The sequence below is a fragment of the Mesoplodon mirus genome (assembly GCF_964341445.2).
Source record: "Mesoplodon mirus genome assembly, chromosome: 3".
Taxonomy (NCBI): domain Eukaryota; kingdom Metazoa; phylum Chordata; class Mammalia; order Artiodactyla; family Ziphiidae; genus Mesoplodon; species Mesoplodon mirus.
The window spans coordinates 117,945,107-117,970,101 of NC_138978.1; the positions used below are offsets into that span (position 1 = coordinate 117,945,107).

General features: G+C 39.4%; 1 protein-coding gene across 1 annotated transcript; it reads left to right on the top strand.

The window, feature by feature from the left end:
* Positions 1-564: 564 nt before the first annotated feature.
* LELP1 (late cornified envelope like proline rich 1) lies at positions 565-12,430 on the top strand (the record flags this gene model as incomplete). The annotated part of the gene is made up of 4 exons (XM_082612185.1): positions 565-646; positions 1,565-1,734; positions 9,570-9,670; positions 12,069-12,430. 4 exons carry the CDS (start codon positions 565-567, stop codon positions 12,424-12,426), a joined length of 711 nt encoding a protein of 236 aa, XP_082468311.1. The 3' UTR covers positions 12,427-12,430.
* Positions 12,431-24,995: the final 12,565 nt, after the last annotated feature.

A 24,995-nucleotide genomic window follows, 5' to 3' on the forward strand; every position in this document is an offset into this window, starting at 1 on the left:
ATGACTATAGTGGGGAGTGGGGGAGGACAGGGAGGTCTGCATGGAAGGTAAGGTTTTCAAGATGAGTCCAGAGGTGACAAAAATAAATATTAACCAGACAAAAGGGGGAGGACATTCCAGTTTGAGAGACAAGCAATGGCAAAACTATCGAAATAATGTAACTGCATCTCTTCACCGACAATAAGCATTGTTTATTGAGTGACTAAGACTTGTTGGGCCTTGCACTAGGGGTACAGATATAAAAATAAGTGGTTCCTGAACTCTGGACTAGCCCATCATTTGAGGGGAATTGGGAAATAAATAATTACAAAATACAGAGGGAATTCCCTGGCAGTCCAGTGGTTAGGACTCCACACTTCCACTGCCAAGTGGAAGGTTCAATCCCTGGTCACATAACTAAGATCCCACAAGCCATGCAGCACAGCAAAAAAATAAATGAATAAATAACTACAAAATAGAGGGATAAAATCTTATCATGAGCTTGGCTCAGGCAACTAACAGCCTGGGAGGGTCAGGTAAATCACACTCTGTGAGTTCAAGGTTGGAAGAACATAGAGGGAGGAGATGACTGGAAGAGAAAAAGCACAGAGTCAAAAATGCCCAGCACATTTGGGGAACCACAAGCAGTTTAGCTCCAGAATCTATGGTAAGTATAAAAGACTGAGCTGAAAGAATCTTGCAGACCCAACTAACAATCTGGGACCTCATCTTAAATTCAGTTGTAAAATTAGACTTCGGTTTTATAAAATTCACTGTGACAGTGCTGTATAATATGAATTCAAGTGGGCACTCTGGGAGACCTGTGACAATGACAACCTCAGTGAAGGCAACAGCAGTGACTGTGAGGGTGATAGGGGACTGACTCAAGAGAGGTATTCACTGGCCTGGGTCAGTAGCCTGTGGTTTTGGAAATAGAACTGGCAGATCCCAGTGGCACATTTTGTGTAAGGTTGAGTGGGAGGCAAGAGGCTGGCATGACCCCAAGTTTCTGGCTTAGAGATCTTGGTGAATAGGGATGCTATTCACAGAGTTGGAGCACACAGGAGGAGCATGTTAGAAAAGATGCAGAAAGTGATGAATTCTGATTTTATGACAGCAGTTGGAAGCACCAGAGTACATCCAATGGATGTTAACATTTGGACCTGGAGAAGAGGGAAGACCGAGGCTTTGGAATTCTTTGAGGTAGCGGTGGTAGTTATAGCAATGGTGGGAAATGAGATCAACAGCAAATATGTAAAGTGAAAGGAGCCAGGTGACATTGAAAGGATTCAGCAGAGGAAGAACAGGTTGTGGAGGAGGGTAGAAGAGGCCAGAGAAATGGGACACCATCCAGGTAATAGAGGAACCCAAGGGGAGAGGGGTAAAAAAGACGACAACAGTATCAAATGCTGCAGTAAAGACAAATTGGATAAATACCGAACCGTGTCCATGAGGACATCATGGAACTTCCCTCACCTAATTCATAATGAACAAGCAAATCTACATAAACATCAGGAGAAAATCACCAATCATAATTGATGCACAGTGAAAGGGGAGGATTGTGAGTGTTTCACATGGGCCACAGAGGAAGAGCTGGATATCCAGGCTGTGGAAAATCCTATACAAGAGGTCTACCTGCAGGTAAAATCCCATCAGAGAGAATCTGGAGAACTGCCCAATGCCCAGGCGCTGAAGGAGCAGGTTGCAGATATGTTTGCCAATATTGAAGGATGCTGCAATCAAAACCCCAACAAGGTGAGGGGCAGAAGGGGCTGAAGAACATATTCAAGTTTCCCACCACAGAAAAGGTCAGCTTTAACCACCTGCCAAACCCAGAGAGCCCCTATGTCAGTGCAGAACAGTATCAGTCAGGTAAGAACCTTCCTCTCCCTCCTCTCTTCTCCCTTTGCAAGCCCTCCCCCCAAAACCAGAGGCTGTCAGGTGAGTGAGGAAGAGGAGACACTCCAAATAGCACATAGAGAAGATGCTCTCCTTTCTGGTCTCAAGTGGGAAACAGAAGGAAATATAATCTTCCAGGAAATACACCTTCTGATTATTGAAATAAGATTGTTTATGAAAACAGGAACCAGAGAACTCTTTATTTTTTTAAACATCTTCATTGGAGTATAATTGCTTTACATTGTTGTGTTAGTTGCTGCTGTACAACAAAGTGAATCAGCTATATGTATAAATATATCAACATATCCCCTCCCTGTTGTGTCTCCCTCCCACCCTCCCTATCCCACCCCTCTAGGTGGTCACAAAGCACTGAGCTGATCTCCCTGTGCTATGTGGCTGCTTCCCACTAGCAACCTATTTTACACTTGTTTGTGTTTATATGTCAGTGCTACACCCTCATTTCATCCCAGCTTACCCTTCCCCTTCCCGTGTCTTCAAGTCCATTCTCTACATCTGCGTCTTTATTCCTGTCCTGCCCCTACGTTCTTCAGAGCCCTTTTTTCTTTTTTTATATTCCATATATATATGTTAGCATACGGTATTTGTTTTTCTCTTTCTGACTTACTTCACTCTGTATGACAGTCTCTAGGTCCATCCACCTCACTACAAATAGCTCAATTACATTTCTTTTTCTGGCTGAGTAATATTCTATTGTATATATGTCTCACATCTTCTTTATCCATTCATTGCTTAATGGACACTTAGGTTGCTTCCATGTCCTGACTATTGTAAATAGTGCTGCAATGAACATTGTGGTACATGACCCTTTTTGAATTATGGTTTTGTCAGGGCATATGCCCAGCAGTGGGATTGCTGGGTTGTATGGTAGTTCTATTTTTTGTTTTTTAAGGAACCTCCATACTGTTCTCCATAGTGGCTGTATCAATTAACATTCCCACCAACAATGCAAGAGGGTTCCCTTTTCTCCACACCCTCTCCAGCATTTATTGTTGGTAGATTTTTGATGATGGCCATCCTGACCCGTGTGAGGTGATACCTTATTGTAGTTTTGTTTTGCATTTCTGTAATGATTAGTGATGTTAAGCATCCTTTCATGTGTTTGCTGGCAATCTGTATATCTTCTTTGGAGAAATGTCTATTTAGGTCTTGTGCCCATTTTTGGATTGGGTTGTTTGGTTTTTTTTTTTTTTTTTTTGATATTGACCAGCATGAGCTGCTTGTATGTTTTGGAGATTAATTTAATCCTTTGTCCATTGCTTCATTTGCAAATATTTCCCCCATTCTGAGGGTTGCCTTTTCAACTTGCTTATGGTCTCCCTTGCTGTGCAAAAGCTTTTAAGTTTCATTAGGTCCCATTTCTTTATTTTTGGGTTTTTTTTCCCTTACTCTAGGAGGTGGGTCAAATAGGACCTTGCTGTGATTTATGTCATAGAGTGTCTGCCTATGTTTTCCTCTAAGAGTTTTTTGGGACTGGCCTTACATTTAGGTCTTAATTCATTTTGAATTTATTTTTGTGTATGGTGTTAGGGAGTGTTCTAATTTCATTTCTTTACATATAGCTGTTCACTTTGCCCAGCACCAATTATTGAAGAGACTGTCTTTTCTCCATTGGATATTCTTGCCTCCTTTATCAAAGATAAGGTGACCGTGTGTGCGTGGGTTTATCTCTGGGCTTTCTATCCTGGAACAGGATTGTTCCAGGATAAAAATTGATAGACCAATTGTTCCATTGATCTATATTTCTGTTTTTGTGCCAGTACCATATGGTCTTGATTACTGTAGCTTTGTAGTATAGTCTGAGGACAGGGAGACTGATTCCTCCAGATCCGTTTTTCTTTCTCAAGATTGCTTTGGCTATTCGGGGTCTTTTGTGTTTCCATAAAAAATGTGCAATTTTTTGTTCTACTTCTGTGAAAAGTGTTATTGGTAGTTTGATAGATATTGCATTGAATCTGTAGATCACTTTGGGTAATAGGGTCATTTTCACAATATTGATTCTTCCAATCCAAGAACCTGGTATTTCTCTCTATCTGTTGGTGTCATCTTTGATTATTTTCATCAATGTTTTATCGTTTTCAGAGTACAGGTCTTTTGTCTCCTTAGGTAGGTTTATTCCTAGGTATTTTATTCTTTTTGTTGCAGTGGTAAATGGGAATGTGTCCTTAATTTCTCTTTCAGGTTTTTCAGCATTAGTGTATAGGAATGCAGGAGATTTCTGTGCATTAATTTTGTATCCTGCTACTTTACCAAATTCATTGATTAGCTCTAGTAGTTTTCTGGTAGCATCTTTAGGATTCTCTATGTATATTACCATGTCATCTGCAAACAGTGACAGTTTTACTTCTTCTTTTCTGATTTGGATTCCTTTTATTTCTTTTTCTTCTCTAATTGCTGTGGCTAAAACTTCCAAAACTATGTACAATAATAGTGCTGAGAGTGGGCAACCTTGTCTTGTTCCTTATCTCAGTGGAAATGGTTTCAGTTTTTCACCATTGAGAAAGATGTTGGCTGTGGGTTTGTCATATATGGCGTTTATTATGTTGAGGTAAGTCCCATCTGTGCCCACTTTCTGGGAAGTCTTTATCATAAATCGCTGTTGAATTTTGTCAAAAGCTTTTTCTACATCTATTGAGATGATCATATGGTTTTTCTCCTTCAGTCTGTTAATATGGTTTCTCACATTGATTGATTTGCGTGTATTGAAGAATCCTTGCACTCCTGGGATAAACTCCATTTGATCATGGTGTATGATTCTTTTAATGTGCTGTGGGATTCTGTTTGCTAGTATTTGTTGAGGATTTTTGCATGTTCATCAGTGATATTGGTCTATAGTTTTCTTTTTTTGTGACATCTTTGTCTGGTTTTGGTGTCAGGGTGATGGTGGCCTCGTAGAATGAGTTTGGGAGTGTCCCTTCCTCTGCTATGTTTTGGAAGAGTTTGAGAAAGATAGGTGTTAGCTCTTCTCTAAATATTTGATAGAATTCGACTGTGAGGCCATCTGGTCCTGGGCTTTGGTTTGTTGGAAGACTTTTAGTCACAGTTTCAATTTCAGTGCTTGTGTTTGGTCTGTTTATATTTCCTATTTCTTCCTAGTTCAGTCTCAGAAGGCTGTGCTTTTCTAAGAATGTGTCCATTTCTTCCAGGTTGTCCATTTTATTGTCATATAGTTGCTTGTTGTAATTTCTCATGATCCTTTGTATTTCTGCAGTGTCAGTTGTTACTTCTCCTTTTTCATTTCTAATTCTGTTGATCTAGGTCTTCTCCCTTTTTTTCTTGATGAGTGTGGCTAATGGTTTATCAATTTTGTTTATCTTCTCAAAGAACCAGCTTTTAGTTTTACTGATCTTTGCTATTGTTTCCTTCATTTCTTTTTCATTTATTTCTGATCTGATCTTTATGATTTCTTTCCTTCTGCTAACTTCAGCATTTTTTTGTTCTTCTTTCTCTAATTGCTTTTGGTGTAAGTTTAGGTTGTTATTTAAGGTTTTTCTTGTTTCTTGAGGTAGGAGTGTGTTGCTATAGACTTCCCTCTTAGAACTGCTATTGCTTCATCCCATACATTTTGGGCCGCCCTGTTTTCATTGTTATTTGTTTCTAGGTATTTTTTGATTTCCTCTTTGATTTCTTCAGTGATCTCTTGGTTATTTAGTAGTGTATTGTTTAGCCTCCATGTGTTTGTATATTTTACAGGGTTTTTTTTCCTGTAATTGATATCTAGTCGCATAGTGTTGTGGTCAGAAAAGATATTTGATATGATTTTAATTTTCTTAAATTTACCAAGGCTTGATTTGTGACCCAAGATATGATCTATCCTGGAGAATGTTCCATGAGCACTTGAGTAAAATGTGTATTCTGTTGTTTTTGGATTGAATGTCCTATAAATATCAATTAAGTCCATCTTGTTTAATGTGTCATTTAAAGCTTGTGTTTTCTTATTTATTTTCATTTTGGTTATTCTGCCCATTGGTGAAAGTGGGTTGTTAAAATCCCCTACTATTATTGTGTTTGTGTCAAATCCCCTTTTAAGGCTGTTAGCATTAGCCTTATGTATTGAGGTGTTCCTAAGTTGGGTGCATAAATATTTACAATTTTTATATCTTCTTCTTGGAAGAACTCCTTATTGTCTAAGCAGGATCCTAAAAGTCACTGACATCTGCTAGAGATTACATCCCAAGAGGAAGGAAAAAGCCAGCCCCACAGAGAGTGTTTGAAGAGGCACCAATGGAAGGAATAGAGTTCTTTTCTGACTTTATCCTATGAGTCCTGCTTATTCAACAAGAATCACACAGAGAGACAGAAAAAGACAGGAAAAAAAAAAGACTTCATCTAAAAAGCAGAGAAGGGGATTGCAAGTGAGGTTAAAATTTCTGACATGTAGAATTCCCTGGCCTGGTAAAATATACAGAACTACAGGGCCTGCAGTTTCACAAGGAGAGACCACTGAATGGTTCACTGACTTTTTGGGCCTTAGTGAATGCTTAAAATACTATCTTTTTTCAATAACGTTTATATCAATTCTCCTTACTCAAAAATGAAATCATCCATTAACAGCTAGTATTGAAATATCTAATCTTCCTGGATTAGACCACCAGGAACTTTGGCTGGAAGGCACACAAAAATGATATGGAGAAGTGGGATTTCAGGGCCAATATCAGGAGGTAAGAGAGATAGGTCAAAGACAGGCAGAGAGAGATCCTACAAGCCAAGAGAAGACAAAGCCAGGAAAGCAATGAAAAATAATAACTCATATGTATAGTGAACATTTATTGGGGGCTGTTCAAACATAGAATCTTATTCAGTCTTCACAACAACCTACAAGTACAGTGAGGCAGGAGGATGGATGGAAGTGTAGGCTTTGTACTTAGAAAAATCCCTGGCATCTTATAAGCACTCAATATAAATCACATATTATCTTAAGGTGGGTGCTATTATTATCACATTTTACTCTTGAAGGAATTGAAACTTAGAAAGTTTAAGTCAGGTACTAGGGGTCATTTGGTAAGTAAATGATAAAGGCAGGACTTGAACCCGGGGATCTGACTCTAGAGTCCTCACTCTCAACCTGGGAGCCTTGACACCCACTCCTCTCCCCTTCCAGTCTCTCTCCTTCTGAGACCCAGCCACTCAAGCAGCCTGTTCTGTGTTTCATCTCAGTCGTGCCTTGCTGCCAGCTAGCTGCCAACCAAATCCTAAGCCAAACATAAGTGGATAGCTGTTACTAAATGAAACCCTTTAAAGAAGGGTTTTTAAGATGCTGTCCTGTTGACAGTCCAATGAGTGATAGACTTTCACTTAGTGTGAATTTCTTAAGCAAGAAATAGGAGAGGGGAGAAAGGAGAGAGAGGAAGATGACAACAGCCAGACAACGGCCAGTAGAAATCACTACATCCTTTGACACCACTGTCACAAATGACTAACTTCTCCATAACCAGATTGCTAACTTCGGTCCAGAGCAGAACAGTAGGTGGAGCTGGGACTCCTGAAATGAGTGTAAGAACTGCTTTTCAACAGCTTTGAAGAGATAGTGCTCTTAAATAAAATGACAGAAGGAAGAAAATGAGAGGATTGGGCTGCACCAAGACAATGGATATAACACCAATTATCCCAGGGACAGGGGGTTCAGTTCTGGTTACCGTCACGCTTCATTTAGGTTCATTTGGGTTTTATGACATTCTTTATCCACTGTGAATACCAAATAAACCCTGCATTGGGATACCCCATCCTCCCCATTACCTTTTCTCTTCTCTCCCCCAGTCCTCTCTCTCTGGACCAGCTCACTCTCATCCACTCATAAACATGTGTTGTGCTGAAGTGAACTCAGGATCTCAGGTCTGCCCAGCAGCACAAGGATCCATCTTTCCAATAACCATTCAACATGCTTCACTGAAAACACAAAATTCTCAGACTCAAACTCATCTTCTTCAAACACAACCTGTTCTGTTTCCTCAGTGCCCATGAACAATAGCACCTGGGAGTCCTCTGAGTTCTTAATTTTCTTCTTAACTTTCCACTAACCAGACCCCATAAATTTGCCTCTCTGATGACGTTTCTTTCATTGGTACCCTCTTTCTCCCACCACCACTGCCTTCTTCAGACATGGATATTTTTATAATTTCTTTGAACAGCTTAGTTCAACTTACACTCCACAACTCCATACTCCAAACCATCCTGCACTTTTTTTTAACATCTTTATTGGAGTATAATTGCTTTACAATGGTGTGTTAGTTTCTGCTTTATAACAAAGTGAATCAGTTATACATAGATATATATATGTATATATATATGTTCCCGTATCTCTTCCCTTTTGCGTCTCCCTCCCTCCCACCCTCCCTATTTCACCCGTCTAGGTGGTCACAAACCACCGAGCTGATCTCCCTGTGCTATGCAGCTGCTTCCCACTAGCTATCTATTTTATAGTTAGTAGTGTATTTATGTCCATGTCACTCTCTCACTTTGTCACAGCTCTTACAACACCTGAGACATGATCATATCACAATTTTAACCAAAAGTCACTCATGATTCCTCAGTGAATGACTGCCAAGATGAATGTCTTGGACCAGAGTTCAAGGCACCATGTGTCTCTGAGGCCAAATTGACTTTCCACTCCTATTACCACCCCAGACACACCCCTATTGAAACCACAAAGACCCACTGGCTAGGCCTTTGAAAAAACAAGGAAGGAACTTTCACAGAGGCAGACCTTTCTACTCTAAGACAGGATCTGAGGTTAGCCCAACAGGTAAGGACTGGTCAGGAGCATCAAACTCAATTTCTTAAGAATAGGCAGCATCTACCTTAGATATCAAGGGGTGGCCACACCCTGATTGAAAAAAACAATCACAGAATCCAACAAACAGTGAATTTTAGGCAGAGACATTGAGAAAAAGAGCTAAGATAATCCTTGGATTTGAGCCAGGGAGTGTGGAGTGGTAAAAAGAGGTTTCAGAATTTCATGTTAAAAACATAGTGGGGCTACATCCCTGGTGGCACAGTGGTTAAGAATCCGCCTGCCAATGCAGGGAACATGGGTTCGAGCCTGGTCCAGGGAGATCCCACATGTCACGGAGCAAATAAGCTTGTGTGTCACAACAGTAGCTGCGGAGCCTGTGTGCCTAGAGCTCATGCCCTGCAACAAGAGAAGCCACTGCAATGAGAAACCCACGCACTGTTACAAACAGTAACCCCCGCTCACCGCAACTAGAGAAAACCTGCACATAGCAACGAAGGCCCAACACAGCCAAAAATTAATTAATTAATTGATTAATTTTAAAAAATATAGTGGGGACAGGAGCGTCAAAATGGCTGTGATCAATCAGGGGAGCTCTCCTAGAAAGATGAAAAATGGGCAAGTTCAAAGGAGTTAAAATTTGGGAGACTGGGTGAGGAAAGAGAGATCAGGTGTAAACAGAGCTTTTCTGCTCCTAGCAACAATGAGTCTCCCTATCCTTAGAGTTTACTTCCCTTCATGGTAGCCTGATTTCACCAGCATGAATTTTGAGGGCCCTGGGAGAGGACAGCACAGCAAAGGAGGTATTAATCATAGCCTATTCTCCTATTCAAGGGCTTCAGTTGAGATGGGAGCTCTGGAGTCACACAACAATCACGACTTGATGATGCAGTGATGAGGTCACAAGTGGGGCTCCCCCTTCCCCCCACTCTGTCTTCTTCAGAGCTGGGCAGAAGAACCAGAGGGGAAAATCCACCTTCCCAGGCACAGCCATAACATCAACCTCACTCAACTACTTGTCAAGTTCAATACCAACTCAAAGGGGTGAGTTGCATGTGGACAACTGGAAATGCCCCCTCTTTTACCTCTCATTTCTGGGGGTGACCCACAGTATCCCAGGCATTGAACAGTGTTGAAATAATGCCTATATTTTGGTGAAAGTTTCCTCTCATTTTCAGTAGCAGGATCTAGCTACACCTCATTTGAAAGAGTGATTCTTAACCATTTTGGAGTTCAATGTAATGATCTGTCTCTCCAGAGAGCCATACTGATTTTAAAACAAAATTAGATTTTAAAATTTTATTTTTATATTGCTAAAGGCAATCAAAGATGTGCCAATTAGATCCAACTTGCAAGTATTGTCAGAGACAGAAAAGTCCTGTCCATATCCAGAAGTCAAACAGTCTATAGAGGAAGACCTAGCTCAGAGCAAAACTCAACAGAGGGGAAAAGGATTTACTCCCTAAAATCATATTTTGTGGCTCCAACTTTCATATTTTCAGAGAAACTAGAATTTCCCAGTTTATCTCCTCTTCTCTTAACTTCTTCCCTTACCCTAATCACCAGGGGGAAGAGTTCCTAGAGTGGTCCATGGGAGTCCAGCCATGGTAGGAATTCAACTCTTTTCCATGCTCAGTCCTCAAGTGACAAAAGCAGTTCTCAAGGTTTTGAGGGCTTAGGCAAGACATAGAATTGGAAGAAGTGTCATAGGCCCCCAAGCCCACTAATATATCCTCCCATTCCATCTCCAGAGGGATAGGGAGGTGCCCTTACAAGAGTTCTTTAAAAGTGTTGTCGTGCCATGGATGAATTTAGAAGTCCAATCAAGCTTAGGGGCTCTTCAGAATAATGTTTTAAAATGAATGAAATAAAATACATGGGGTTACAGAAGATACCAATTATATTGATAAATATATGGTTAAATGTGGTTGGGTTGGGGGGTTGGGCCTAAGGACACTAAGGTTAAGAACTCCTGCTAGGGGCTATGGAATGGAGACAAGAATAAGTGAAAAGAAAGCATAGCAATGGTGGAGAGATCAAGAAATGTTGTCATCAATGCACTTCAAGGACAAGAGGACAGCCCTTAGATTAGAATTTATTCTAGAGCCTGAACACATCCCAGGAAAGGCTTTCTTAAGAACAAGAATGGGCAGGGCAGGAGGTGTGTGTGGGAAGGCTGTACTGGTCCTCTCCCACCTTGCAATGTGGTCTCCCACACATAACCTGTCACGTATTTCTTTGCAGGGCTCAGAAAATCAAGAAGGAATGTCTAGTGATGATAAAAACAAACCTAGTTTCTAGATTTTTTGATGATGGCCATTCTGACTGGTGTGAGATGATATCTCATTGTAGTTTTGATTTGCATTTCTCTAATGATTAATGATGTTGAGCATTCTTTCATTTGTTTGTTGGCAGTCTGTATATCTTCTTTGGAGAAATGTCTATTTAGGTCTTCTGCCCATTTTTGGATTGGGTTGTTTGTTTTTTTGCTATTGAGCTGCATGAGCTGCTTATAAACTTTGGAGATTAATCCTTTGTCAGTTTCTTCATTTGCAAATAGTTTCTCCCATTCTGAGGGTTGTCTTTTGGTCTGGTTTATGGTGGAGAGGGTGTGGAAAAAAGAGAACACTCTTGCACTGCTGGTGGGAATGTGAATTGGTACAGCCACTATGGAGAACAGTATGGACGTTCCTTTAAAAACTACAAATAGAACTACCATATGACCCAGCAATCCCACTACTAGGCATATACCCTGAGAAAACCATAATTCAAAAAGAGTCATGTACCAAAATGTTCATTGCAGCTCTATTCACAATAGCCCGGAGATGGAAACAACCTAAGTGTCCATCATCGGATGAATGGATAAAGAAGATGTGGCACATATATACAATGGAATATTACTCAGCCATAAAAAAAAACGAAATTGAGCAATTTGTAATGAGGTGGATAGACCTAGAGTCTGTCATACAGAGTGAAATAAGTCAGAAAGAGAAAGACAAATACCATATGCTAACACACATATATGGAATTTAAGAAAAAGAAAAAACGTCATGAAGAACCTGGGAGTAAAACAGGAATAAAGACACAGACCTACTTGAGCATGGACTTGAGGATATGGGGAGGGGGAAGGGTAAGCTGTGACAAAGGGAGAGAGAGGCATGGACATATATACACTACCAAACGTAAGGTAGATAGCTAGTGGGAAGCAGCCGCATAGCACAGGGAGATCAGCTCGGTGCTTTGTGACCACCTGGAGGGGTAGGATAGGGAGGGTGGGAGGGAGGGAGACGCAAGAGGGAAGGAATATGGGAACAGATGTATATGTATAACTGATTCACTTTGTTATAAAGCAGAAACTAGTACACCATTGTGAAGCAATTATACTCCAATAAAGTTGTAAAAGAATAAATAAATAAAATAAAATAAAACAAAAAAAACTTAGTGAACCCAAGAATGAGCCCAAGCAATGTGATCCCAGGTGTGAACAAAGGTGTGAGACTAAATGCCAGCCCAGATGTTTAAAGAAGCTGCTGCAACGGTGCTCTGAAAAGTGCCCACAGGAAAAGTGCCCAACACCACCGAAGTGTCCCCTGTGTCCCTCATGCCCCCCACTGTGCCCTCCACCATGCCCCTGCCCAGCTCCTTGCCCTCCCAAGCCATGTTCCAAGCCCTGTCCTCCTAAATGCCCACCACCCTGCCCACCCCCAGAGCGAGGCACCAAGGGCACTACCCAGGCCACTACATCCACCATCTCCACCATATTCACCACTATGGGGCTGAGAGCTGAAGCCATGAACTGACAAGTAAATGTGTTCCTCTGCTGTGCAAGACTTTCTTCTCCTTGTTTCTTGGTAGTTTTTGGTTTGTTTCTTATTTTCCAGCATTATACCACCAAGAAACAACACCCTGAGGTTGAGGGTAGGACCCTGGCCCTCCACACTCAACAACCTTGGAAGATGGCCAGGTCTCTAACCCCACCTGCTGCATAGAGGGACGTGGCATCTTCTGAGAGGTGCACCCAGGGAATGCACTCCTGCTAGAGCACAGCCTGAGAGAGTGATAAACATGGCTATTGAAGTGGCTAACCCCAGGGACCCAATGAGCACAAGGTGGGAAGAGCGTGTGAGTGGAAACAGGAATGACGCTGGGGAAAGTTCCACAAAGACTCAGGGAAAGAATTCTACCCTTGGCTATTAGTCCTTTTGCATAATGCTTGTGCTGACCACTCTGAAATCAGGCTTCATGGGTTTAAACTCTAGCTCTGCTCCCCAAAATTTTGTGACCTTAAGCCAGTTGGTTACCTTCTCTGAGCCCTAGTTTCCTTCTCTCTGTAAAAGGAATGAGGATACTAATAGTACTGGTGTTACCTGCTTGTTGTGTGGCTTAAGGAGTTAACAAATGCCAAGTGCCTGGTTTGCTGGGACACAGTGAGGGGAGCACACTGTGCCTGCCCAGGTGTGACACAACACACCTGAACTTGACTGCCTTGTGCTTCACTTCCCCTGTAAATCTCCTGAGTGCAATAATCAGATTCTAACTCATACCAGTAAGCAAAGATGATCCAAAATCTTGGAAATAGAATAGAGAAAATACAAGAAATGTTTAATGTTTAACAAGGACCTAGAAGAATTAAAGAGCAAAGAAACAATGAAGAACAACACAATAAATGAAATTAAAAATTCTCAGGAAGGAATCAATAGCAGAATACTGAGGCTGAAGAGTGGATAAGTAACCTGAAAAATATAATAGTGGAAATAACTACCACAGAGCAGAATAAAGAAAAAAGAATGAAAAGAATGGAGGACATTCTTAGAGACCTCTGGAACAACACCAATATTTGAATTATAGGGGTCCCAGAAGAAGAAGAGAAAAATAAAGGGTCTGAAAAATATTAAAGAGATTATAGTTGAAAACATCCCTAATGGGATGGACCCCCAGATGGGTCCACCTGGCCAAGGACCTTACCACATGGAGAGGTCTAAGAGGTGAGGATACCCATCCTGAAAAGGAGTGGAGACTGGTGGGGATGAAGGAGATTGAAACAGTGGTGGTGAATCCATGCTCCCAGACCCTGAAATCCTCGTTCCTATAGTTCTTTTTTAATTCTACGTGCCCCCTCCTCATCCTAATATCCTTCCCAGCAATATGAACTGATAACTTCCCTTTTGTGAATTAAGGCACTTTGATGTGTACTCCCTGTAGCTACTTGTACACTAACATATCAGCTGTGAAAACTTTTCTGGTTCATTCCTAATTGAGGTCCTCCCAGATTTATCCTTTTCTATTTCTTTTGTACTTAACTATTTCTTTGGAAATTGTATATAGATTCACAGAAAGTTGCAAAAATAGAGATCCCATGTCCCCTTCACTGGAATTCTCTCAAGGGTGACATGGTGACATGCTGCATAACTATACTCCAGGATCACAGCCAGCCAACTGACATTGGTGTAATCCACAAACTCCTCTTTTATTTCTTATTTTTTAGAAGAATGCTTAGCTGTGCTTACTTCCCCTCCACCAGGAAGCCTACACAACCCATTGAACCAACCTTAGCCAATGGGGGAAGACATGAAAAACAATGGGAATGATGAACCTGCAGCCTGCAAAAAGGAGACCTGAAACACAGTAAGTTATGCAAAATGAGAATACAGAGAAACACACAGCAGATGAAGGAGCAAGGTAAAAACCCAGCAGAACTAACAAATGAAAAGGAAATAGGCAGTCTACCTGAAAAAGAATTCAGAGTAATGATAGCAAAGATGGAAAAGGAAATTGTCAATCAAGTCCAGGAAGCACAGAGAGTCCCATACTGCATAAATCCAAGGAGAAACATGCCAAGACACATATTTACCAAACTACTACTAAAAATTAAATACAAAGAAAAAATATTAAAAGCAGCAAGGAAAAAGCAACAAATAACATACAAGGGAATCCCCATAAGGTTAACAGCTGATCTTTCAGCAGAAACTCAGCAAGCCAGAAGGGTGTGGCAGGACATATTTAAAGTGATGAAGGAGAAAAACCTACAACCAAGATTATGCTACACAGCAAAGATCTCACTCCAATTTGACAGAGAAATTAAAAGCTTTACAGCACATTCGCACACTCATTCACTGGGAAATACTGTGTCTTCGGCTAGAGGGAAACTGAGGGTGACGGTGCCTAGCTAAGGGTGGATGGCCCTTGGTTACAAAGATTGCTTCTGGTTATAGTTTATTCGCATCTAGAGTGGGGAAGAGAGTATGTCTTCAGCAGCCGGGTGGATGAAAGGCTCTTGGTCCTACAGCCAGGAGTCAGTGCTGTGCCTCTGAAGTGGGAGAGCCAACTTCAGGACACGGGTCCACAGGAGACCTCCCAGCTCCACAGAATATCAAGCAGCGAAAATCTCCCAGATATCTCCATCTCAACACCAGCACCCAGCTTCAGTCAAAGGCCAGCAAGCTACAGTGCTGGTCACCCTATGCCAAGCAACTAGCAAGGGAGGAACACAACGCCACCCATTAGCAGAGAGGCTACCTAAAAACATAATAAGGCCATAGGCACCCCAAAACACACCACCAGACGTGGACCTGTCCACCAGAAAGACAAGATCGAGCCTCAACCAGCAGAACACAGGCATTAGTACCCCCCATCAGGAAGCCTACACAACCTACTGAAACAACCTTAGCCACTAGGGACAGACACCAAAAACAACGGGAACTACGAATCTGCAGCCTGCAAAAAGGAGACCCCAAACACAGTAACATAAGCAAAATGAGAAGACAGAAAAACACACAGCAGGTGAAGGAACAAGATAAAAACCTACCAGACCTAACAAATGAAGAGGTAATAGGCAGTCTACCTGAAAAAGAATTCAGAATAATGATAGTAAAGCTCATCCAAGATTCTATTTCCAAGATCCATAATCTTGGAAATAGAATAGACAAAATGCAAGAAACAGTTAACAAGGACCTAGAAGAACTAAAGATGAATCAAGCATCATTTAAAAACACAATGAATGAAATGAAAAATACTCTAGATGGGATCAGTAGCAGAATAACTGAGGCAGAAGAACGGATAAGTAAGGTGGAAGATAAAATAGTGGAAATAACTGGTGCTGAGCAAAATAAAGAAAAAAGAATGAAAAGAACAGAGGACAGTCTCAGAGACCTCTGGGACAACATTAAACGCACCAACATTCGAATTATAGGGGTTCCAGAAGAAGAAGAGAAAAAGAAAGGGACTGAGAAAATATTTGAAGAGATTATAGTTGAAAACTTCCCTAATATGGGAAAGGAAATAGTTAATCAAGTCCAGGAGGCACAGAGAGTCCCATACAGAATAAATCCAAGGAGATATACGCCAAGACACATATTAATCAAACTGTCAAAAATTAAACACAAAGAAATCATATTAAAAGCAGCAAGGGAAAAACAACAAATAACACACAAGGGAATCCCCATCAGGTTAACAACTGATCTCTCAGCAGAAACTCTACAAGCCAGAAGGGAGTGGCAGGACATAATTAAAGTGATGAAGGAGAAAAACCTGCAACCAAGATTACTCTAGCCAGCAAGGATCTCATTCAGATTTGATGGACAAATTAAAACCTTTACAGACAAGCAAAAGCTGAGAGAGTTCAGCACCACCAAACCAGCTTTACAACAAATGCTAAAGGAACTTCTCTAGGCAAGAAACACAACAGAAGGAATATACCTACAATAATGAACCCAAAGCAATTAAGGAAATGGGAATAGGAACATACATATCAATAATTACCTTAAATGTAAATGGACTAAATGCTCCCACCAAAAGACACAGAGTGGCTGAATGGATACAAAAACAAGACCCATATATATGCTGTCTACAAGAGACCCACTTCAGACCTAGAGACACATACAGATTGAAAGTAAGGGGATGGAGAAAGATATTCCATGCAAATGGAAATCAAAAGAAAGCTGGAGTAGCAATTCTTATATCAGACAAAATAGACTTTAAAATAAAGACTATTAGAAGAGACAAAGAAGGACACTACATAACGATAAAGGGATCGATCCAAGAAGAAGATATAACAATTGTAAATATTTATGCATCCAACACAGGAGCACCTCAATACATAAGGCAAATACTAACAGCCATAAAAGGGGAAATCGACAGTAACACACTCATAGTAGGGGACTTTAACACCCCACTTTCACCAATGGACAGATCATCCAAAATGAAAATAAATAAGGAAACACAAGCTTTAAATGATACATTAAACAAGATGGACTTAGTTGATATTTATAGGACATTCCATCCAGAAACAACAGAATACACATTTTTCTCAAGTGCTCATGGAACATTCTCCAGGATAGATCATATCTTGGGTCACAAATCAAGCCTTGGTAAATTTAAGAAAATTGAAATTGTATCAAGTATCTTTTCCGACCACAATGCTATGAGACTAGACATCAATTACAGGAGAAGATCTGTAAAAAATACAAACACATGGAGGCTAAACAATACACTAATCAATAACGAAGTGATCACTGAAGAAATCAAAAAGGAAATTAAAAAATACCTAGAAACAAATGACAATGGAGACACGACGACCCAAAACCTATGGGACGCAGCAAAAGCAGTTCTAAGGGGGAAGTTTATAGCAATACAATCCCACCTTAAGAAACAGGAAGCATCTCGAGTAAACAACCTGACCCTGCACCTAAAGCAATTAGAGAAAGAAGAACAAAAAAAATCCCAAAGTTAGCAGAAGGAAAGAAATCATAAAGATCAGATCAGAAATAAATGAAAAAGAAATGAAGGAAACGGTAGCAAAGATCAACCAAACTAAAAGCTGGTTCTTTGAGAAGATAAACAAAATTGACAAACCATTAGCCAGACTCATCAAGAAAAGAAGGGAGAAGACTCAAATCAATAGAATTAGAAATGAAAAAGGAGAAGTAACAACTGACACTGCAGAAATACAAAAGATCATGAGAGATTACTACAAGAAACTCTATGCCAATAAAATGGACAACCTGGAAGAAATGGACAAATTCTTAGAAATGCACAACCTGCCAAGACTGACTCAGGAAGAAATAGAAAATATGAATAGACCAATCACAAGCACTGAAATTGAAACTGTGATTAAAAATCTTCCAACAAACTAAAGCCCAGGACCAGATGGCTTCACAGGCGAATTCTATCAAACATTTAGAGAAGAGCTAACACCCATCCTTCTCAAACTCTTCCAAACAATATCAGAGGAAGGAACACTCCCAAACTCATTCTACGAGGCCACCATCACCTTGATACCAAAACCAGGCAAGGATGTCACAAAGAAAGAAAACTACAGGCCAATATCACTGATGAACATAGATGCAAAAATCCTCAACCAAATACTAGCAAACAGAATCCAACAGCACATTAAAAGGATCATAAACCATGATCAAGTGGGGTTTATTCCAGGAATGCAAGGATTCTTCAATATACGCAAATCAATCAATGTGATACACCATATTAACAAGTTGAAGGAGAAAAACCATATGATCATCTCAATAGATGCAGAGAAAGCTTTCGACAAAATTCAACACCCATTTATGATAAAAACCCTGCAGAAAGTACGCATAGAGGGAACTTTCCTCAACATAATAAAGGCCATATATGACAAACCCACAGCCAACATTGTCCTCAGTGGTGAAAAACGGAAACCATTTCCACTAAGATCAGGAACAAGACAAGGCTGCCCACTCTCACCACTCTTATTCAACCTAGTTTTGGAAGCTTTAGCCACAGCAATCAGAGAAGAAAAGGAAATAAAAGGAATCCAAATTGGAAAAGAAGAAGTAAAGCTGTCACTGTTTGCAGATGACATGATACTATACATAGAGAATCCGAAAGATGCTACCAGAAAACTACTAGAGCTAATCAATGAATTTGGTAAAGTAGCAGGATACAAAATTAATGTACAGAAATCTCTGGCATTCCTGTACACTAATGATGAAAAATCTGAAAGTGAAATTAAGAAAACACTCCCATTTACCATTGCAACAAAAAGAATAATATATCTAGGAATAAACCTACCTAAGGAGACAAAAGACCTGTATGCAGAAAATTATAAGACACTGATGAAAGAAATTAAAGATGATACAAATAGATGGAGAGATATACCATGCTCCTGGATTGGAAGAATCAGTATTGTGAAAATGACTCTACTACCCAAAGCAATCTACAGATTCAATGCAATCCCTCTCAAACTACCACTGGCATTTTTCACAGAACTAGAACAAAAAATTTCAAAATTTGTTTGGAAAAACAAAAGACCCCGAATAGCCAAAGCAATCTTGAGAACGAAAAACGGAGCTGGAGGAATCAGGCTCCCTGACTTCAGACTATACTACAAAGCTACAGTAATTAAGACAGTGTGGTACTGGCATAAAAACAGAAAGATAGATCAGTGGATCAGTATAGAAAGCCCAGAGATAAACCCACGCACATATGGCCAACTTATCTTTGATAAAGGAGGCAGGAATGTACAGTGGAGAAAGGACAGCCTCTTCAATAAGTGGTGCTGGGAAAACTGGACAGAGACATGTAAAAGTTTGAGATTAGATCATTCCCTAACACCATACACAAAAATAAGCTCAAAATGGATTAAAGACTTAAATGTAAGGCCAGAAACTATCAAACTCTTAGAGGAAAACATAGGTAGAGCACTCTATGACATAAATCACAGCAAGATCCTTTTGGACCCACCTCCTAGAGAAATGGAAATAAAAACAAAGATAAACAAATGGGACCTAATGAAACTTCAAAGCTTTTGCACAGCAAAGGAAACCATAAACAAGACCAAAAGACAACCCTCAAAATGGGAGAAAATATTTTCAAATGAAGCAACTGACAAAGGATTAATCTCCAAAATTTATAAACAGCTCATGCAGCTCAAGAGCAAAAAACAAACAACCCAATCCAAAAATGGGCAGAAGACTTAAATAGGCATTTCTCCAAAGAAGATATACAGACTGCCAACAAACACATGAAAGAATGCTCAACATCATTAATCATTAGAGAAATGCAAATCAAAACTACAATGAGATATCATCTCACACCAGTCAGAATGGCCATCATCAAGAAATCTAGAAACAATAAATGCTGGAGAGGGTGTGGAGAAAAGGGAACACTCTTGCACTGCTGGTGGGAATGTGAATTGGTACAGCCACTATGGAGAACAGTATGGAGGTTCCTTAAAAAACTACAAATAGAACTACCATATGACCCAGCAATCCCACTACTAGGCATATACCCTGAGAAAACCATAATTCAAAAAGAGACATGTACCAAAATGTTCATTGCAGCTCTATTTACAATAGCCCGGAGCTGGAAACAACCTAAGTGTCCATCATCAGATGAATGGATAAAGAAGATGTGGCACATACATACAATGGAATATTACTCAGCCATAAAAAGAAACGAAACTGAGCTATTTGTAATGAGGTGGATAGACCTAGAGTCTGTCATACAGAGTGAAGTAAGTCAGAAAGAGAAAGACAAATACCGTATGTTAACACATATATACAGAATTTTTTTAAAAAAATGTCATGAAGAACCTAGGGGTAAAACGGGAATAAAGACACAGACCTACTTCAGAATGGACTTGAGGATATGGGGAGTGGGAAGGGTAAGCTGTGACAAAGCGAAAGAGAGGCCTGGACACATATACACTACCAAATGTAAGGGAGATAGATAGTGGGAAGCAGCTGCAGAGCACAGGGAGATCAGCTCGGTGCTTTGTGACCGCCTGGAGGGGTGGGATGGGGAAGGTGGTAGGGAGGGAGATGCATGAGGGAAGGGATGTGGGAACAGATGTATATGTATGACTGATTCACTTTGTTATAAAGCAGAAACTAATAAAAAAATAAAAATAAAATAAATAAAATAAATAAAAGCTTTACAGACATGCAAAGCTAAGAGAATTAATGACCACCAAACCAGCTCTACAACAAATAATAAAGGAACAAGAGAAACAAAAGACCTACAATGACAAAAACAAAACAGTTAAGAAAGTGGTAATAAGAATATACATATCAATAATTACCTTAAATATAAATGGATTAAATGCTCCAACCAAAAGACATATACTGGCTGAATGGATACCAAAACAAGTCCCATATATAAGCTGTATACAAGAGACCCACTTCAGACCTAGGGACACATACACACTGAAAGCAAGGGGGTGGAAAAACATATTCCATGAAAATGGAAAGCAAAATAAAGTTGGAGTAGCAATTCTCATATCAGACAAAATAGACTTTAAAATAAAGACTATTACAAGATTCAAAGAAGAACACTACATAATGATCAAGGGATCAATCCAAGAAGAAGATATAACAATTGTAAATATTGCTGCACCCAACGTAGGAGGACCTCAATACATAAGGCAAATGCTAACAGCCATAAAAGGGGAAACCGACAGTAACACAGTCATACTAGGGACCGATAACACCCCACTTTCCCAAATGGACTGATCAACCAAAATGAAAATAAATAAGGAAACACAAGCTTTGAATGATACATTAAACATGATGGACTGAATTGCTACTTATTGGATATTCCATCCAGAAACAATGAATACACTTGCTTCTCAAGTGTTCATGGAACATTCTCCAGGATAGATCATATTCTGTGTCATAAAACAAGCCTTGGTAAATTTAAGAAAATTGAAACTGTATCAAATAACTTTCCAGACCACAATGCTATGAGACTAGATATCAATTACAAGAAAAAAACTGTAAAATATAAAATACATATAGGCTAAACAATACATTATTAAATAACCAACAGATCACTGAAGAAATCAAAGAGGAAATCAAAAAATACCTAGAAACAAATAGCAATGAAAACAGGATGGCCCAAAACTTATGGGAGGAAGCAAAAGCAGTTCTAAGAGGGAAGTTTATAGTAACACAATCCTACCTCAAGAAACAAGAAACACCTCAAATAAACAACTTAACCTACACCTAAAGCAATTAGAGAAAGAAGAACAAAAAAAAACCCGAAGTTAACTGAAGGAAAGAAATCATAAAGATCAGATCAGAAATAAATGAAAAAGAAATGAAGGAAACAATAGCAAAGATCACTAAAACTAACAGTTGGTTCTTTGAGAAGATAAACAAAATTGATAAACTATTAGCCACACTCATCAAGAAAAAAAGGGAGAAGACCCAGATCAACAGAATTAGAAATGAAAAAGGAGAAGTAACAACTGGCACTACAGAAATACAAAGGATCATGAGAGATTACTACAAGCAACTATATGCCAATAAAATGGACAACTGGGATGAAATGGACCCATTCTTAGAAAAGCACAACCTTCCAGGACTGAACCCAGAGGAAATAAAAATATACACAGACCAATCACAAGCACTGAAATTGAAACTGTGATTAAAACATTCCAACAAACAAAAGCCCAGGATCAAATGGCTTCACAGGCAAATTCTATCAAACATTTAGAGTAGAGCTAACACCTATCTTTCTCAAACTCTTCCAAAACGTAGCAGAGGGAGGAACACTCCCATACTCATTCTACATGCCCACCATCACCATGATACCAAAACCAGACAAAGCTGTCATCAAAAAGAGGAAACTACAGGCCAATATCACTGATGAACATACATGCAAAAATCCACAACAAAATACCAGCAAACAAAATCCAACAACTCATTAAAGGATCACCATGATCTAGTGGGGTTTATCCCAGGAATGCAAGGAGTCTTCAATACCTGCAAATCAATCAATGTGAGAAACCATATTAACAAATTGAAGGAGAAAAGCCATATGATCATCTCAATAGATGCAGAAAAAGCTTTTGAAAAAATTCAAAAGAAAATTGATAGCTCAATTTCGTTTCTTTTTATGACTGAGTAATATTCCATTGTATATACGGGCCACATCTTTATCCATTTTTCCAATGATGGACACTTAGGTTGTTTCCATCTCTGGGCTATTGTAAATAGAGTTGCAATGAACATTTTGGTACATGACACTTTTTGAATTATGGTTTTCTCAGGGTATGAGCTATTTGTAATGAGGTAGATAGACCTAGAGTCTGTCATACAGAGTGAACTAAGTTAGAAAGAGAAAGACAAATACCGTATACTAACACATATATATGGAAGTTAAGAAAAAAAATGTCATGAAGAACCTAGGGGTAATACAGGAATAAAGACACAGACCTACTAGAGAATGGACTTAAGGATATGGGGAGGGAGGAGGGTACGCTGTGACAAAGCGAGAGAGAGTCATGGACATATATACACTACCAAACGTAAGGTAGATAGATAGTGGAAGGAGCCACATAGCACAGGGAGATCAGCTCTGTGCTTTGTGACCGCCTGGAGGGGTGGGATAGAGAGGGTGGGAGGGAGGGAGACACAAGAGGGAAGAGATATGGGAACATATGTATATGTATAACTGAATCACTTTGTTATAAAGCAGAAACTAACACACCATTGTAAAGCAATTATACTCCAATAAAGATGTAAAAATAAATAAATAAAATATATTTTTAAAATTTTAAAAAAGAAAATTGATAAATATCCCTCCAGAAAGTAGGCATAGAGGGAACTTACCTCAACATAATAAACGCCATATATGACAAACCCAAAAACTGAAACCATTTCCACTGAGATAAGGAACAAGACAAGATTGCCCACTCTCAGCACTATTATTCTACATAGTTTTGGAAGTTTTAGCCACAGCAATCAGAGAAGAAAAAGAAATAAAAGGAATCCAAATCAGAAAAGAAGTAAAACTGTCACTGTTTGCAGATGACATGATAGTATACATAGAGAATCCTAAAGATGCTACCAGAAAACTACTAGAGCTAATCAATGAATTTGGTAAAGTAGCAGGATACAAAAGTAATGCACAGAAATCTCTTGCATTCCTATACACTAATGCTGAAAAATCTGAAAGAGAAATTAAGGAAACACTCCCATTTACCACTGCAACAAAAAGAATAAAATACTTAGGAATAAACCTACCTAAGGAGAGAGAAGACCTATGTGCAGAAAACTATAAGACACTGCTGAAAGAAATTAAAGATGATACAAACAGTTGGAGAGATACACAGTGTTTTGGATTGGAAGAATCACTATTGTGAAAATGATACTACTACCTAAAGCGATCTACAGATTCAATGCAATCCCTATCAAACTACCAATGGCATTTTTCACAGAAATAGGACAAAAAATTTCACAATTTGTATGGAAACACAAAAGACCCCGAATAGCCAAAGCAATCTTGAGAACGAAAAACGGATCTGGAGGAATCAGTCTCCCTGTCTTCAGACTATACTACAAAGCTACAGTAATCAAGACAGTATGGTACTGGCGCAAGAACAGAAATATAGATCAATGGAACAAGATAGAAAGCCCAGAGATAAACCCACGCACATATGGTCACCTTATCTTTGGTAAAGGAGGCAAGGATATACAGTGGAGAAATGACAGCCTCTTCAATAAGTGGTGCTTGGAAAACTGGACAGCTATATGTAAAAGAATGAAATTAGAACACTCCCAACAACATACATAAAAATAAACTCAAAATGGATTAAATACTTAAATGTAAAGCCAGACACTATCAAACTCTTAGAGGAAAACATAGGCAGAACACTCTATGACATAAATCACAGCAAGATTCTTTTTGACCCACCTCCTAGAAAAATGGAAATAAAAACAAAGATAAACAAATGGGACCTAATGAAACTTCAAAGCTTTTTCACAACAAAGGAAACCATAAATAAGACCAAAAGACAACCCTCAGAATGGGAGAAAATATTTGCCAACGAAGCAATGGACAAAGGATTAATCTCCAAAATTTATAAACAGCTCATGCAGCTCAATATCAAAAAGCCAAACAACCCAATCCACAAATGGGCAGAAGACCTAAATAGACATTTCTCCAAAGGAAATATACCGATTGCCAACAAACACATGAAAGAATGCTCAACATCACTAATCATTAGAGAAATGTAAATCAAAACTACAATGATGTATCACCTCATACCAGCCAGAATGGCCACCATCAAAAAATCTACAAACAATAAATGCTGGAGAGGGTGTGGAGAAAAGGGAACACTCTTGCACTGCTGGTGGGAATGTGAATTGATACAGCCACTATGGAGAACAGTATGGAGGTTCCTTAAAAAACTAAAAATAGAAATACCATACGACCCAGGAATCCCACTACTGGACATATACCCTGAGAAAACCATAATGCAAAAAGAGTCATGTACCACAATGTTCATTGCAGATCTATTTACAATAGCCAGGACATGGAAGCAACCTAAGTGTCCATCGATAGATGAATGGATAAAGAAGATGTGTCACATATGTAATGAGGTGAATTG